The sequence below is a fragment of the Eschscholzia californica genome, unplaced genomic scaffold (assembly GCF_041429995.1).
Source record: "Eschscholzia californica isolate CP2 unplaced genomic scaffold, dmEscCali1.0.p SCAF_4, whole genome shotgun sequence".
In the NCBI taxonomy this organism is placed as follows: Eukaryota; Viridiplantae; Streptophyta; class Magnoliopsida; order Ranunculales; family Papaveraceae; genus Eschscholzia; species Eschscholzia californica.
In genome coordinates this window covers 5,813,750-5,830,948 of record NW_028238461.1, presented here as the reverse complement: position 1 = coordinate 5,830,948, position 17,199 = coordinate 5,813,750, and the positions used below count along the sequence as shown (strand labels likewise).

Below are 17,199 nucleotides of genomic sequence, written 5' to 3'. Positions count from 1 at the left end.
GAGAAGAAATGGCGTCCCAGTCAAATGAAGATTCCATTCGTGAAGCAGATCGTGATTTCTGCAGTCCCTACCCATCAAGTACTTCAAGATCACCACCCTTAATGAATAGGTATATTTATTAGTCAGTATGTAATTCCAGTTGTGCTTTATAGTTGGTTGTACATGTTGTAGTTCCCACGTAGTTATACAAGGTGTGTTGTACTTGGTCAGTTTTCTGTACATGTGTCCTTCACCTCTGTACATGTTCCTTCACCTCTTCACCTATTCCTGTAATTATTCAGGTTTGAACTTGAATTCTTCCCTTCGAATGCTTCAAATTTGTCAAGATCATCACCCTCAATGAGTACAGAAGCAATGAATCGGTACATTTTCATTCCTTATATTTTCAATTATATTGGTCAAGTATTTTGTACAAATTTAAGTTCCTGATCCGTTCGCCTGTTCCCTTGTCGTTTGATAGTTGACGGTACATTATTCAGTTCCCTTTTCCTATATATCTATATATTTCGTTAACTTATGCAGGTTGGAATGTGTTTTTGTCATGCCTAATTCTTCAATTGTGCCTCGATCATACACTTCAATGATTCCACAAGAGTTGAATCGGTACGGTACTTGGTGTGTTATACCTTTTTTTACTGGGAGTTGTAAAATGTCTGGTTCCCAATTAAATGTAAGGTTAGTTTTTCCGTTCCTGGTTTTATACTTTGTGTATTTTTGTAGGTCGCCCAGTGATTTCTTCTTACCCCCGCCTTCTAACCATGGTGATGGTTCCACTGCTCTTGTCAGAAGAGAACCTCTCCGGTCTGAGAGTTGGCCTGAAGTATTCACCCATGAGGGTCAAGAATTTCCTGGCGGTGTGATTGCATTTCGCCAGGCTCTCAGTCGATACTCAATCAAACACGGTTACAATTATGTGTTTGTGAAGAATGACCGCGATCGTGTCACCTGTGTTTGCAAAAGTACAAAATGCAAGTGGAAAATACACGCGGTTGCTCCTCTTAAGTCGAGATCTATGTTTATCCTGAAAGCCTACAACCCCGTTCACACCTGTGAAGACTTCATCACTGGTGTACGGAAACCTCGACTATCGACTGAAGCTGTTAGTTTATTGATTGCAGAAGACATTAGAGAAAACCCTACCAAGAGCACGAAGGATATTGTTAGTTCCTTCAAAAAAGATTATGGTATTAAACTGAGTTACTACTACTCATATCATGCTCGAAATGCGGCAATTTGTATAGGATTTGGTGATGAAGCTGATTCCTATGCAAAACTCTCCTGGTATGTTGATGCTCTGTCACGATCTAATCCTAACAGTCATATCGATCTGGAAGTTGATGAAGAGTCGCATCGTTTTGTAAGAATTTTCATTGCTCTTGGAGCATGCATAGAAGGTTACAAGCATTGTAGACCTCTGATATTTGTTGATGGTACGTTTGCTAAAACAAAGTATAATGGATGTATTCTTGCTGCAGTTGCGAAGAATGGAAACGACGGTAATTATTCTATTTCTCTTGAAACTGTTCCCTGTACATTGTGTAATTGTCAAAAAACCATATAGTTGTCTGTTCATTAGTTAGTTCCCGAGACATGCTTACATTTACAAGAAACAGTAATGTATATACTCAATCATTTTGTTGTACGCAGGTTTTTCATTCTTGCCTATGCTGTTGTTGATGTAGAAAACGATCACAACTGGCTCTGGTTTTTTGGGAACTTGAAGAAGTGTATAGATATTGGTGAATCACTTACTTTTATGTCTGATAGGCATAACGGTATATTAAATGGTGTTCGGAATGTATTCCCATCGGCCAACCACTCCTACTGCGTGTGGCATTTGCGGAACAACTTGAATTTACGAGTTAGAAATGGTGCCAAGAAGTCAGATTATTTTCAGTCATTGATGTTCAAAGCGGCTCGTGCACTTACTGCCTCGGACTTTAGCAAATACACTGGGGAGATTTGTGTAATGGGTGGGGCTGGAGCTGAAGCTTTTTTGAACTCAGTCGACCCTGTTCATTGGGCAGATGCCTTCTTTCCAGGGAAAAGGTACGGTTTAATTTGCTCTTCCTTGTCTGAGTCCTTCAATTCATGGATCCGAGACGAGAGAGTTATGCCAATAACAGTCATGCTCGATATGCTGCTAATGAAGATCATGAATATGATGAACGAGAGGCGAGTTGAGTCATCTAGTTGGTCTACTTTCTTATGCCCGAAGGTAGATAAAGAAATGCAACTGCGTTACAAAGTGGCTTGTAGTTGGACGTGCGTCCAGTCCGGTGAAGCTCAATACGAGGTATTGTCTATGCCCTCCCATTCAGTTGATTTGGCGCTACGGACCTGCACTTGTCGCAAGTGGCAAGTAGAAGGCATACCATGTGAGCATGCGATTCTGTGTATAAAAATGAACGGTGGCGATGCCTCTTCATTTTTTGATTCCAATTTCACTACCGAAGCCTATTGTAAGACGTATAGTCATCCTGTTAAGCCTGTACCTACGTTTGATGAGCCTAAATCATATGACCCAGACACGATGATTCTTCCTCCTCTCACAAAGCGACGTCCGGGTAGACCTCGTACCACTCGAATTGAAAGTGCCGGGTATTTTCCCAAAAGACAGAGGGTGTGTGGCAGATGTAATCAACTGACGACCCATAATCGTGCATCTTGTAACGAACCAATATAGTGATGGGTTAGCACTCATGTGGATGATTTTGTTTTGCACTTCTTCAAGTGTCCAGTATTTTGTTAGCACTTCCTTTTGAAATGTAAGTTTATTTTTGTTGTCTACTGTTGTATGTAGAATACATTTCAAAAAGTTTGATGTCCACCACCAAACGGGCAGTACATTGTAAAACTGACTGTACATTGTAAAACTGGAAGTAGATTATGTAATGCCTTGTACCTGTTATGTAAGTTGTATGTGCATTTGATATTTTCTAAGCATTGAGTACCTTTCACATCTTGTGTCCTTTGGTCGAAATTGTACATAATGAATGAGTCTAAGTTGTACAAGTTTTACCCTTCAAAAAGTTTGATGTCCACCACCAAACGGGCAGTACATTATAAAACTGACTGTACATTATAAAACTGGCAGTAGATTATGTAATGCCTTTGTACCTGTGATGTAAGTTGTATGTGCATTTGATATTTTCTAAGCATTGAGTACCTTTCACATCTTGTGTCCTTTGGTCGAAATTGTACATAATGAATGAGTCTAAGTTGTACAAGTTTTTACCCTTCAAAAAGTTTGATGTCCACCACCAAACGGGGAGTACATTATAAAACTGACTGTACATTAGAAAACTGGCAGTAGATTATGTAATGCCTTGTACCTGTGATGTAAGTTGTATGTGCATTTGATATTTTCTAAGCATTGAGTACCTTTCACATCTTGTGTCCTTTGGTCGAAATTGTACATAATGAATGAGTCTAAGTTGTACAAGTTTTACCCTTTAAAAAGTTTGATGTCCACCACCAAACGGGCAGTACATTATAAAACTGACTGTACATTATAAAACTGGCAGTAGATTATGTAATGCCTTGTACCTGTGATGTAAGTTGTATGTGCATTTGATATTTTCTAAGCATTGAGTACCTTTCACATCTTGTGTCCTTTGGTCGAAATTGTACATAATGAATGAGTCTAAGTTGTACAAGTTTTACCCTTCAAAAAGTTTGATGTCCACCACCAAACGGGCAGTACATTATAAAACTGACTGTACATTATAAAACTGGCAGTAGATTATGTAATGCCTTGTACCTGTGATGTAAGTTGTATGTGCATTTGATATTTTCTAAGCATTGAGTACCTTTCACATCTTTTGTCCTTTGGTCGAAATTGTACATAATGAATGAGTCTAAGTTGTACAAGTTTTTACCCTTCAAAAAGTTTGATGTCCACCACCAAACGGGGAGTACATTATAAAACTGACTGTACATTAGAAAACTGGCAGTAGATTATGTAATGCCTTGTACCTGTGATGTAAGTTGTATGTGCATTTGAACATAAACATTGACAGTAAAGTATAAAACTGATAATACAAAACAGAAGTATTTTTCAGTACAACAGTAGTTAATAACATTTGTACAACATTTTTTACAATTATCAGCTGTCTTTTTACATCATCTTACTCCAAGCCTTTTGTGACTCCCTTAAAATTTTGTACGTCACCTCCGTTCTCATTCTTCTAGCTCTGTCGCTAAATTGTTCGGGCTGCGTGCAACTGTCTGGCATGCGAAAGTCTTGACTGTGTATGAATATTCTTTCCAGATGCAGCATTACGAAAAGACCGCAGTCCGGTCTGCAGGATAAAAACAAATTTTTCATTATACCAAGTTGTAGCCATTAGAAGAAGTAAAGAAGAGAACAACTCAATGTCTAGAGTACGGTAAGTTATAAAACTGCTAGTGCATTATGTAATGTCTACTGTACAGTAAGTTATGCTTTGTGTGTTTTGGAACAAATCAATTTACAGTAAACTATAAAATTGACAGTGCATTCTGTAATGTCTAGTGTACAGTAAGGTATGCTTTGGGTGTTTTGGAACAAATCATATTATAGTAAACTCTATAACTGACAGTAAACTACAAAACGGACATTATAAAACTGAAAGTGAATGGGACTTACTCTTTCCCTTGCTGTGGACATTCTTCTTCCCTTAAAAATGGGATCTTTTTCTTCAGTCGTTTTCGTCCGCAGTTCAATTCATTTAACACACCTGCAAGGACTATTGCAAACTCCCTTGCATTCTTGTTGCACGTTTGAGCGAGCTGTCGATCATTGATTAGTGAATTATAGTGTATCCAATCATTTTCATGGAACCTATACACCAGAAGCGTCCAGTGGTAACCATAGTATGCATCATTGGTGTATGGTGTGTTAATTGGAACACACAACACTGAGGTATGGCCTTTGATAAACTGCTCCTTAATTCTGGTCTGCAAATTTGCAGTTATTGTATCGGGGTGCCGTTTCTGGTTGATCAACGTCTGCAAATTACCAATAATACATTTTAAGAAATATTTGACAGTAACACAATACAAAAAGTTCGAAGCAATCTTACGTAGATCAAGGCTGACAAGAATATGATCTCTTTGCTTTTGTTATCTGGCCTGCTGTGGAGGTGGTCTGCAAACCAATCGATGATTTGAGAGTCGCACTCCCTATACATCATTAGATCATCTAACTCTTTTCCAGTTAGACGGTGTTCATTATCTTTCTTCCACACCTCCAGTCTGTACCGTACATTTCAAAATTTACAAGACATTCAATAATGTACGTGACACATTCAAATGTGTAATAAATTAAAATATTTACAAGAAACTTACTTTTCCAGCCTTTCTGGCAGAACTCTAGCAGTAGAGGTCTTTCTTTCTGAATCACATAAGGCCAAAGCCCACCTATTTTCCAGTTCCCTAAGCTCTCTTTGTCTTCTTTGTTCAAATTCATGGGTTCCACAGCCACAATTTCCTTTCCCTTATCTGCCTTGAAAGTCGCTTTCCGCACACGTGGGTTTTGCTTCACCCTTCTTATAAGAGAGTTCTGAAGAGGCTTTGACCCTGATTCTCCTTTGCTTGCCACCCTCTTTGGAGGGGAAACAGTTTTCTTTAGCACTTCCTGGACTGACTCTTTGCCCATTTTGATTATATCTGCAAAATCAGAATTAGGTGGTGTCTGCAGAATATCGGAAGTATTATGTTTGCTGATCCCCTCTTCTGGTGGTGTCCAAACCACTATTTGTGTGCAGTCAATTCCCAGATCAAAGCTTGGTGGCGTAAGTTGGTTGTTGCTGATTGTACTGCCCTTCTCTTCACTTGCTACATCTATTTAATACAATGTTAGAGCTTAGGTTTGTTAAATATTTTATAATCACTATAATAACATAAACTTCATCTATTTGAAACAAAAATATGCGAATATACCTTTTAACAATTGATCTTTTTGTTGTAGTTTGAGTGTTTCCTCTCTTTTATGAATTCTCTGAAGCCAGGAGTCATCGTCGCTCGATAGATTAACGTCCCTGCCCCCAAGGTCATCTCTCTCATCCTCTCCGTCCTCTTTGTATTTCTCTGTTTTTATGTAATCGGGAATTAATATATGTCATTGTTATCCTCAAATTTACTGGTAAAAAAAAAACTGAGGATGCATGGCAAAGTTCCCGATAAGTTTTCTCAATCCCGGTACCCGTTTAGTAACATTTAGTTAAACGATATGCAGAATAACATGAATTAAAGTTCTGTTAAAGTAAACATAAGCTCATAAAAACCTTGACTAAAAGGGAACCACCTAATATGTCATAAAGTACCTTTGTTCAAGCCATTTTAATACGATAACCACTAACACTAAACATGTCATGAAACATCCTATCCTTAACTACTCTTTAGTACTATTTAACTTTGATTGAAATGAGTTTGACTGTAATCGAAAATTAGAGATTGCCTTTTCCTTTGCCGGCATGCTTTTGCTTCTTTGCATGATCCTCTGACTCGGACGATTCATCATCATCATCTGTTTCACTGTCACTGTTTTCTGCTTCACCGTCTTTCACTGTTTCTTCTTCACTTTCAGTCTTGTCTTCATCACTTTCACTACTTTCTTCTCCATTTTTTCCTTTTATTTCAGTTTCCTTCTTACCCTCATCTATCTGCATCTGTTCTTCTTCACTACTATCACTGTCTGTCTGACTCTCACTTTTCTGAATTTTTCCTGCCTTATTAATCTCTTTTTTCTCCACTACTCTCACTGTCTCTTCTTCTTCACTACTCTCACTGTCACTTTCCTTCTTACCCTCATCTATCTGCATCTGTTCTTCTTCACTACTCTCACTGTCGGTGTCACTCTCACTTATCTGACTTTTTCCGGCCTTAGTAATTTCACTTTTCTCCACTACTCTCACTGTCTCTTCTTCTTCACTACTCTCACTTTCACTTTTCTCCACTACTCTCACTGTCTCTTCTTCTTCACTACTCTCACTGTCACTCTCACTTATCTGACTTTCCCCTGCCTTATTAACCTCTTTTTTCTCTACTCCTCTCACTGCCTCTTCTTCTTCACTACTTTCACTTTCACTATCACTCTTACCTTCCTGGTTCCCCTCATTTTTCTCTATCTCCTCTTCTTCTTCTTCTCCACTCTCACTTTCAGTTTCACTTCCTTCTTTATTCCTCTCCTCATCCTTTCCTGTCTCACTTTTATCCTGACCCTCTTCTTGTTTATCAGTTTCACCACTTTCAGTTGCACTTCTTTCTTGTTCCTTCTCCACTTCTACATTTTCCTGTCCTTTCTCCTGCTCTTCCCTCCCATCACTCTCACTTACATTTTCTTCTCGTTCTTCCTCCCTTGCTGCTTGCCCAGTTTGTTCCCCCTCAGGTTCTAGCTGTTCTTGACTTGGACCCCCTTCATATGTTGCTGTTTCCATTCTATCTTGTGATTGCAGCACATCTGAATAAGCTTTTAAAGCTGAGTCTCTTTCCTCGCATGCTTTTGCCAGCTCCTGTCTCAAAAGAAAGATTTCTCTTTCTTGGTTCTCTATTCTCTTCAACAAATTGGTTAAGCTCTTTGGATTTTCTCCTTCTGACAAAATTCTACTTTCAACATCATTTTCTGGCCAGATTCTTCTTTCATATACCTGCAAGATTTTAAAAAATACATCAGAAAGTAACACAACTTACTGAAAATTAGACAACTGACAAGACATTAGAAAACTGACGCTTAATTACCACACTGACAGCACATTATAAACCTGTTGATACATTAAAACACAGACTGTAAATTTGTTACTACAGTTTATATGTTTCAACTATTAGATGCAGAATTATACCTGGTCCTCAATAAGATTTTGAAGTTTGTCGTCGAATGTCTTATCAATTTCTTGCAGAGACCATCTCACCAATCGAGGCACTTCATCCTTCACCTTGCTTATTCTATCGTAGCATAGAGTATGCTCGCAGAACCAGATCTACTCAGAGATAAAAACAATTACATAACCAATAAAATGTCACTGAATATACCAAGTGTCGTGAAGAAAATAATACTTACAGGAAGGACAATTAGGCATCCAGAAGCTTTGATTGGATCGTGTGGGTGCCAACTGATCCTGTCCATCATGTACGCGTGCACTGCTCTTGCCCACGATACTTTTTTTATTGTTTCCATTGATTCCAAGCAGTTGAGGAAGATCGGGGATATGGAGTAACCAGTACTCGAAGCAAAGAGTAGATTAGCAGATAGGGATAAGATTACCAGCTTAACAATGTCCATATCATCCACATCTACATCGTCTACGGCTTTGTTTAGAGCCTCGGATACCGAGTGACATGTCACATAACCAGGTATTTCTCCGAAATATTTCATACAGAAGTCAATCTGTGGTTGCCTTAATACCTTGGTTTTGGGTATCACATCTTCCATTTCCCCCTCCATTGGCAAGCCCAGGATGAGGGCCACATCCTCTGCTGTCAGTTGAAGCTCTTTGCCTGCAAGTGTGAATCTTTCAGTCTTTGTATTGTAAAGGCTGAGGATTTCGAAGATAGCTTTGTTGGGTCGAACTGGATTTGCCATATCGAGCTTGTTTTCATTGAAGGCTCTCAACAGGTATTTGAAAGGAGTCTCATCCAACAACTCCTTCTGTCTGTCACTCAACTTAAAATAAGTGCTCTTCATTTGGTCCCAAATTTTACGAAGGGACCACTTGTATGCCTTTGAGAGTTTGCTATTCAGTTTGTCGGGTCGATTTTTCATCTCTTTTCCCCCCTGTTCACTTCCCTCTCCTTGAGGTTTTGTTGGCTTCTTTTGTTTCCTTTGAGGACCCTCCGGTTCTTGGGATGCTTTCCTCTTTCCTTTTGTATTCTTCACAATTTTTGGTTCTGCTTCCTGCGGGAACAAAGGAGTTTACAGTAAATTTAAAAACCGACAGTAAACTATAAAACTGACAGTGCATTATGTAATGTATGGTGTACAGTATCATATGCTTTGTGAGTGTTGGAAGAAATCAATTGTCAGTAAACTATAAAACTGACATTGCTTACTGTAATGTATTGTTTATCATATGCTATGCTTTGTGTTTTTTGGAAGAAATCAATTTACAGTAAATTATAAAACTTTCAGTGCATTATGTAATGTATAGTGTACAGTATGCCATGCTTTGCTTGTTTTGAAACATATCAGTTTACAGGAAACTATAAAACTGACAGTGCATTATGTAATGTCTACTGTACAGTAAGGTATGCTTTGTCTTTTTTGGAACAAATAAACTGAGAGTAAACTATAAAACTGACAGTAAACTATCTATTAAGAGTAAACTACAAAACGGACGTTATAAAACTGACTGTGATCTTGACCAAAGCTTTGTGCATGGGAACTAAAAAGTTTCTAGACATCTGGATCATGTACATGAAACTAAAAAAAGGTAGGATGAAGTAAAACGAAATTGTGCATGGAAACTAAAAAGTTGATAGATCACTGGATCGTGTACATGAAATTAAAAAGAGTGTGGACTTTTGTACCTTCGTCTTCCCCCTCGGACTACTCCTGGTTGGTTGTTTTTCTTTCATCTTATTTTGTTTCACGGATCTCGACCTTGTGGTTGCTGGCTCTGTAGCGATTTTTTTTGGTGAGGTTGTTTTTGTGATTTTTTTCACCATCTGCAAACAGTAAGGATCCAAGTTAAATTTGTAACAGATTTCGAAGGAATATTTAGGGTTTTTCGTCAGATTTAGGGTTTTTCCCTCAAAAATTTGTAACAGATTTCGAAGGAATATTTAGGGTTTTTTGTGATTTTTCTTTAGATTTAGGGTTTTTCCCTCAAAAATCCTTTTTCTTTTTGTTAAAGAAAACTTACCTTTTATGAAGAACAACTTCAGAGTTTTTCTTTCAGAGTTTTTCTTTCACTGATTTCGAAGGAATGAAGAACAGCTTGAGTGTTTGAACAACTTGAGTGTTTCGAAGGAATGAAGAACAGCTTCAGATTTCGAAGGAATGAAGAACAGCTTGAGTTTTTGAACTGGTTTTTAGAGAGAGAGAGTGAGCGGTTTCTTTTGGGTAATGGACGAAGAATGAGGAATAATCAGGAGTAATGGAGAGAGAGAGAGATTGAGCGGTTTCCAAAACTGAAAGGCGTGGGCTCGAGGTAACGACGAAGTGACGTTGGGGTGGAGGAGTCATTCGAAACCTGACTTGACGTCAGACTTTGGCCAAAAAGTTCGTCAATTTCCCGCTTTTTTTTGAATGGCAGTTCCGTAATATCAATGAAATCGAAGGTTTTTTAGTTTTCCACTTTCAAGGGGCTGACAATTTGGACCTGATCCATATTTCCGGACTGCCTTGGGCCCGGTCCTCATTCTTCCCATGATTTTGGGCCGTTTGCCCAAGGCCTCTTTTAAGCATGAACTTTCTATTTCCTCAACAACAAAAAGGAAAACTTTTTGCTTAATTTATGTGGTAATTCGATTTTGGCTCCCTAACAACGACCAACTCCCAAAATTACCCCCTAAAGATGATCAGCTTCCAATATGATTTTCTTTCGAACATTATCGTTAGTCAATGTTAACATTTGACTATTCCCTTTCCTTTTCATTGTCTTCAATATCCTTTCTATCCTTGATGGAAAAGGTTGTCGGCAACATCCGACTGCCTACCACTGAAAATTTCTCTTTTTCATTTTTTCTTGTTCTTTCCTTCTCTTTGTATCTCTTCTTCATATCTCTCTCTCTCTCTTGCTTGCTTCTTCCCTTCCCCCTTCTCTCTCTCCCTCTTTTCTCTATTCCCCCTCACTTCTGTCTTAGTGTTGCTCCCAAATACCAGACGAATTTGGGACTTGATGGCAAACATCCACGAGGGATTGTCTCGATTTGGATGACAAACCTAGATGAACAGTTCGGCTGGTTTACGAACCCAGACAAACACTTCATCTAGGGTGAGAAGATAGGTAGAAAAAAAAAGATGATTTTTTTTCAATGAGTGGGTCAGTCGAACACGTCGACCGTTCACCGACAAAGATGGACAGAATAAAGAAGTCAACTTTTGAAAGAAGGTAAAAGGGAAAGAAAAAGTCATCTATTAACATCGAGAAATTTCGAAAGAGGGCCATCATAGAAGACGGTGGTCTTTAGGGGCCATTTTGGTGTTGGTCATCTTTGGAGGGCCGGAATGAATTTACCCTAATTTTATTCACTTCCCTAATTAACAAGTTATTATAATTACTCAATCTTAAAAATAGAATTTTGTAAATTAGCTCACCGATGGCATATTAGTAGAGAAATTTTAATAACAATAAACTGTTTCTCTTGCAAGAAAAGTTGCTCGGAGACAATTGCTGAAAAAAAGTTGTATTTTCACTCAATAAGTAATTTACTTGACGACCGTGTTTTTCAATCAAATTGTTGGACAGCACCTATTTCTATTTTTTGAGGTTATCTAACAATTTAATAGACTAAATCTTAAAAAAAATTAAACACGAGCATTTATATAGATTTTTATTAATTTGATGTTGAAGAGGATAACTATAAAAATAATATCTCCTATGTCATGTTTGGCGCGAGGGGATGAAATGAGACCACAAGTAATATCATCTCTAGAATGTAGCTCCTGCCTCCTTGTAATCACATTATTTTGAGTAAATGTATGTTTTGATTATAAATGAAATGACATTTCTTGACATATTCCTAAGTCAGTGTTTGGTTCATGCAAATTTTGTTAAAAGTTAACGATATTAAAGTACATAAAGACATGTTACATCAAAATATTCTATTAAATAAGATAGTTATTTTTATCTATGATAACTACCAGTTCAGATTTGATTTAAGCAAAAGCATTAGACAACTCAGATTTATATATAACCAACTTATTCCTGCCTGGACAACTCTTTTCGTAGAGAAATTAAGCAACCGAGCACAAGTGGGAGAGAAATCTAGAGAGATAAAATGTGAGAAGAAGAAGAAAATCTTGGTAGATTATCATCTTTCTATGGCTTCAGTAACGAACACCGTAAAATTCCAAATTCGATATAATTGAAATAGAAATTAGGGCTCACTAAACCCATACATGATAGGAAGTAGGTAAATAAATTCTCTGCTTATATAACCAAAATTTTAGGCATTCTCGGATCGTATCTAAATCCTAACCTTTGAGGGAATTTGTCTTAATGATGAAGATAATAAACTGTGTGATTTCTACAATCGTTCTCGTGCCACATTCATGTGTAGGACACTATTCATTATGATGATAAAAAAATTCAACAAGCATTTACATTGATAATGATGACCGAAAACTCTTTATTCATCATGATTTATGTGTATAACTCTTATAATTAGATGTCTCTCACTAGTAGACAAAATTATCCTATATTAATGAATAAATAGGTGATAAAATTGTAGTGGGTCAGAATCACATATTGAGGAACATGATTATGATATATTTATGTTTTGGTATGATGTTATTGTGGGTTTGTGTCTGTGTGCGCGAGAAGTGGTGAGAAGTTGTATAACTTTGGTGGTTGGTTCGACCCACTTTACCGATTGTTTGCTGCGACAACCAACAAGTTCACATGGTGAGGTGTACTTAAGTATGCAGCCATGCAGAGTATGGAGTCGAAGCTAACATAAGGGTAGCCTTGTGTACCACAATCTCACATGACGAGAGTTATGAGACAGGTCAGATGAAGGATCTGATTCTCTAGATAACCACCAACTTATCATATTGCTTGTGGTTGTTTGTTAACAAATGTGTTTTCCTTATTATAATTGTCACAACTTAAACGATGATGTGAACGCGTTTTATACATGTTATAGAATTGTCTATTTGTCTTGATGGAACTTAGAATTGTTGCTGAAGATTTTAAGGACTTGAGAATCTATTTGTTGAGTTCTGACCCAATATATAACTTTTCTGGAAACAAGAAAACCAAGAAATCTCACTTGCTTGAGTCTTATTTGGTGGTTTATCTTCAATATAGTTACTTAATTTATTTTCCCTACAATTTACGAGTTGATGATTTGGAGGCCTCCTTCAGCTTTGTAGGATTTAAAACCTTAGTTCAATTTGATTTATAATTACTAATGAGCTTTATGTCTTATGTTATCTGTCAATTTCAACGAGTACACCAACTCTGTTTATGGTTTCTAAAAAATTATTTTAAGTTTATGTTTTATGGCGGCAACGTGAAAATCAAAATTTATGGTGTAAAATACAGGGCGATGGTTGCAATGTTACTCTATCCCTTGATCATCCTTGAAGATGATTTTTGGTGAGTTTTGTAGATAAAGAAATAAGTCGATGATGATGAAGAAGAGGGTGAAGAAGATGATGTGTCCTGACCTCAAGACGAAGTTAAAAAAGTTATTATAAAGAGAATTCTAAGAACATCTTAACGTTTCACTCTCATGAACGAGTACTTGTATTTGTCTGTTTCACAAAATAACTAATATTATAATTTCGACCAACTTGTTATTTTCTTTCATAAATAAAGATAGGGATGGGTTAAAGTCCTGACCAAAATGTTATAGGCTCCCGATGATAGATGAGATTTCTCACAATTTGTGCGTAATTCGAGAACTAACAACACTTGGGAGGGTGCTATTATCGCACCCATAAATATACTGGTAGTAGGACACAATGGAAGTAATAAAAGTAGTGATTTATGAATCTTGAAATCAGAAAATACCAAACTTAGATCATGCCAAATAAGAACTAATTTGGAAAACATATAAATATCATCAAGAGAACAATTAAAAGTAACACATGACCTTTAATCAATATCCTCATCTGCAATTATGTGATCATCGAGGATAATCAACCGTTTTAATTGAAGGATGATAGAATGACTTTTAAGGATGTTATTTAGTAAAGGATCATGCATTAATTAGCTGCTTCTGTAATTGGAATACGATGGGACCGTTTTTTCTTCTTCTTTACCTCTGTTTGAATACTTTCAAAGCATTTAATGTCCCCATTAATAACCCAAAGAGCATTTAATGCCCGCCATTACTGACACCAATTTCTCTCACTCCTCATTTTCTCTCCTAGGCCTAGACTCCATAATCCTCTTTACCACTTTCATTACGGGTTAATTCCGGTTTGGCTCCTTTATTTATTTGACCAACTTATCATTTTGTCCTATTAAATTGTCCAATAGACCATTTCAACCCTCAAGCTAGCTGTTATTTCTGTAAGGAAAAAAGTTAAAATAATTTTCTGCTTCCCAATTTTACTCTTAAATGGATAGGAAAAAGATCTACTCTCTTCGTGTGAAACACTCTTTATTCTCTCCCATCTTTCTTCCATAGAAGAACTTCGGTGGTGTAGGTCTTTTGATAATGATATAAAAGAAGCTATGAACAAAATCTCTTCGTCAGACGCATTCTTTGAAGATGGAGAAGCCCCTTCAGAAAAAAAAAAATTTGTATTAAAGAGACACAATTTGGTAGCCTTTCTCTGTTTTGCAAAGAACTCCCATCAATAGGAGTATTCGTAAAAGGTGTGAGAGAATAAAAAATAAGAAGAAAAGGAGACAAAGAAGAGATAGAAATTTTTTTTTCTCCAAACTAACTCAAGGGTAAATTGAAAAGGATAAAACATGTGGGTAACATAATTTTTCTCTGTTAGCTAAAGGGGTCAAATGTCCTGTTGGCAGATTCTAAAGGCTCGAAACGGAAGTTGGTCACATCTGAGGACCGAAACCGAATTAACCCTTTCATTACTAATACCACTTCCCGCTGACGGATTTCAATAACCTTTTACTCTTCTCATCTCCCTCAATCTCTTTCTGACAAGTTTCGGTAGATTATGTGGTAGTTCTTCAGAAACCCTAGAATTTCAAAATCAATGGCGACTGACGTAAGTTTTCTAGTTCGAATTCTTAATAATTATAATGAAGAACAACGAAGAAAACAAGAACAGATTAAGAATACTGATCAAGGAAAATCAATGAGTTTAATTACGCGAGATTTACTTGGAGGAAGTTGTTCTTCTTCTTCTTCGATTTCAGAGAAAGAATTGGATCTTGATTTGCAAGTTCCTAATGGTTGGGAAAAACGACTTGATATGAAGGTACTCCATTATTTATGACTTCAAATTCGTTTTTGGATAAAGAAATCAAATCTAATGAGATTATCTGTCAAGAAATTATGTTTTCTTATAGGATTTTGATTTCTTTTTCATTAATAATTAATTCAAATCCGTTCTTTATTTTATTCGATTTCCTCTGAAAATCCTCTGTCATTGTTCTCATTTTCTCTCTCTAGAATGTGATTTTTGTTCTTTCTCTCTCTAGAGATTCTTTATAATAATCGTATCTGATGATGATTGTTTATTGATTCAGTCAGGAAATATTTACATACAGAAATGCAATCCTTCTCCATCAAATCATCATCAACAGACTTCGATTCTTCATCAAGAGATTCATGACTTGAATTCTAAATCTTCAACAACAACAACGAAATCGAAGGATCTTTTAAGAGAAGAAGAAGAAACTTTAGATCTAAAACTTCAATTAGTAGTTCCATCTTATGATTATCAAAGTAGTAGTGTTTGTACTTTAGATAAGGTTAAATCAGCTTTAGAAAGAGTACAAACAGAATCATCATCTTCGTCATTACTCAAGAAAAGAACCCTAACTGTTTCAACAACAACAACAACAGATACTAAAATTAGTAATGGTGGAATAGCTTCATCATCATCATGTTCTTCTTCATCTCCTTCATCAAATTTAATCAATTTCAAAGATCAAGAAGAGGAAAATGACAAGAAGAAGAAATCATCATCATCATCTGAAGGAGTGATGTTTGCTGCTGGATGCCGAGGTTGTTTATCATATGTTTTAATATCAAACAAAAACCCTAATTGTCCTAGATGTGATTGTAAAATTACATCTCCAAATCCATCCAAGAAACCTCGAATTGATCTTAATTTATCAGTTTGAGAAAAAAAAAACTAGTGGACTGAGATTTGTTGATGAATATAACAACTCATCAAGAATCTATATTTGGACATAAATATGAACTTTTGTTTTGGGGATTATAGTTTTACTGATTTTTGTGAAGTTGTGATTTCAAATGTGTAAACAAGAAGAAGATTAATGTGATCTTATAAGTTGGGTTAATATGAATATTAGGTGTATAGTTTTAATCAGAGTTTGTTCAGTTATAGTTATACTACTTTGAAGATTGAATCATGGTTGTTTTCACTTGATGTTGCTCGGATCATGTATTAATTGGCTAGCAATGTCTTGGAACAAGAAAAACTAGGCGGATTCTAGCAGAGATTCTACGTGGCTTCGGGCAATTCATAGTTAGGTGAAATAGAATTCTTGGTAGCACGTATCATGGCAGGCCACATAAGATTTTTGCTACGAATCTCTCTAGTTCTTTTTGTTCCCTAACATTTTAATTGGCAGTCCTATACTCGTTACTTTCATAGCCCACAAACACCCGACCCCGAAGGGTAGTTCCAACCCGACCTACTAGATTTTGCAAGCCGTGCTCGGCTTGAAAGGTCATCATGCCTGATTAACCCGAGCTCGTACAGTACTTATTGTTCGCACTGATCAGTCTGTTGTTGGAGAAATTATTGCGGTTAGTGTCTGACCAAGAGTCTATTGAGGCCTAACTTCAACTCCTACTTGTACCAGAGAAATATGTATTTTAACCATGTGAAGGTGCTTAGGAAAAGACCTGTTTTACTAAAAGATGTCAAAGGAGAAGGGCGGTTAGGAGTATTGATCGAAGAAGGCGGTCAGGAACTTAGGAGTATTGATCGAAGAAGGCGGTCAGGAACTTAGGAGTATCGATTGAATTGGTGAGCCAATGGTCACGTTTCGGATTCTCTAGTCTTTGGGGAATTGGGTTCTGATCTATTACATGGATATTGTACGGGGAGAAGAATCAGCGAAGATTCACGCCAATTAGTCCTTTTAGGACTGGCTACATGCTTTGGATATCAAGTCTTCTACTACAACTTAAGGGGGGGTTCTGTAGATGAAGTAAGATTAGGTCGGAATTGATCTCAAATCGCATCATTAATGGCTACATTTATTTTCTCAGTTTACTACTCAGAGAACTGATTAGGTCTCTGCCAAGTGCTGAGAATTTTTTGGACTACTTGATAAGGTTGTTGTCAGAATTTTTGGTTGTGTGGTTTTATGATTTAGGTATATTTCTTCTTCACTATGTGTCTTTTTATGAAACTAAATAAACATATTTGGA

General features: G+C 36.8%; 3 protein-coding genes and 1 long non-coding RNA gene across 4 annotated transcripts; 2 read left to right on the top strand and 2 right to left on the bottom strand.

Annotated features, from left to right (window-relative positions):
* Nucleotides 1-8: 8 nt before the first annotated feature.
* LOC147541982 (uncharacterized) lies at nt 9-2,686 on the top strand. The gene is made up of 5 exons (XM_086632582.1): nt 9-109; nt 282-362; nt 523-603; nt 721-1,536; nt 1,648-2,686. The coding sequence occupies exons 1-5, from the start codon at nt 9-11 to the stop codon at nt 2,684-2,686; spliced, it is 2,118 nt and encodes a 705-aa protein (XP_086488708.1).
* Nucleotides 2,687-4,120: 1,434 nt separating this feature from the next.
* Nucleotides 4,121-5,225, bottom strand: LOC147541981 (uncharacterized). Its single transcript, XR_015239650.1, has 3 exons — nt 5,067-5,225; nt 4,631-4,992; nt 4,121-4,304 (listed from the first exon to the last, which is right to left on the bottom strand). It is a non-coding gene; the product is annotated as an uncharacterized LOC147541981 (long non-coding RNA).
* Nucleotides 5,226-6,349: 1,124 nt separating this feature from the next.
* LOC147541980 (uncharacterized) lies at nt 6,350-10,379 on the bottom strand. Its single transcript, XM_086636198.1, has 5 exons — nt 9,843-10,379; nt 9,508-9,645; nt 8,042-8,875; nt 7,824-7,961; nt 6,350-7,631 (listed from the first exon to the last, which is right to left on the bottom strand). The coding sequence occupies exons 2-5, from the start codon at nt 9,643-9,645 to the stop codon at nt 6,432-6,434; spliced, it is 2,310 nt and encodes a 769-aa protein (XP_086492324.1). The 5' UTR covers nt 9,843-10,379; the 3' UTR covers nt 6,350-6,431.
* A 4,345-nt stretch (nt 10,380-14,724) lies between these two features.
* Nucleotides 14,725-16,126, top strand: LOC147541979 (uncharacterized). The gene is made up of 2 exons (XM_086635058.1): nt 14,725-15,046; nt 15,318-16,126. Exons 1-2 carry the CDS (start codon nt 14,822-14,824, stop codon nt 15,915-15,917), a joined length of 825 nt encoding a protein of 274 aa, XP_086491184.1. The 5' UTR covers nt 14,725-14,821; the 3' UTR covers nt 15,918-16,126.
* The last annotated feature ends 1,073 nt before the right edge of the window (nt 16,127-17,199 follow it).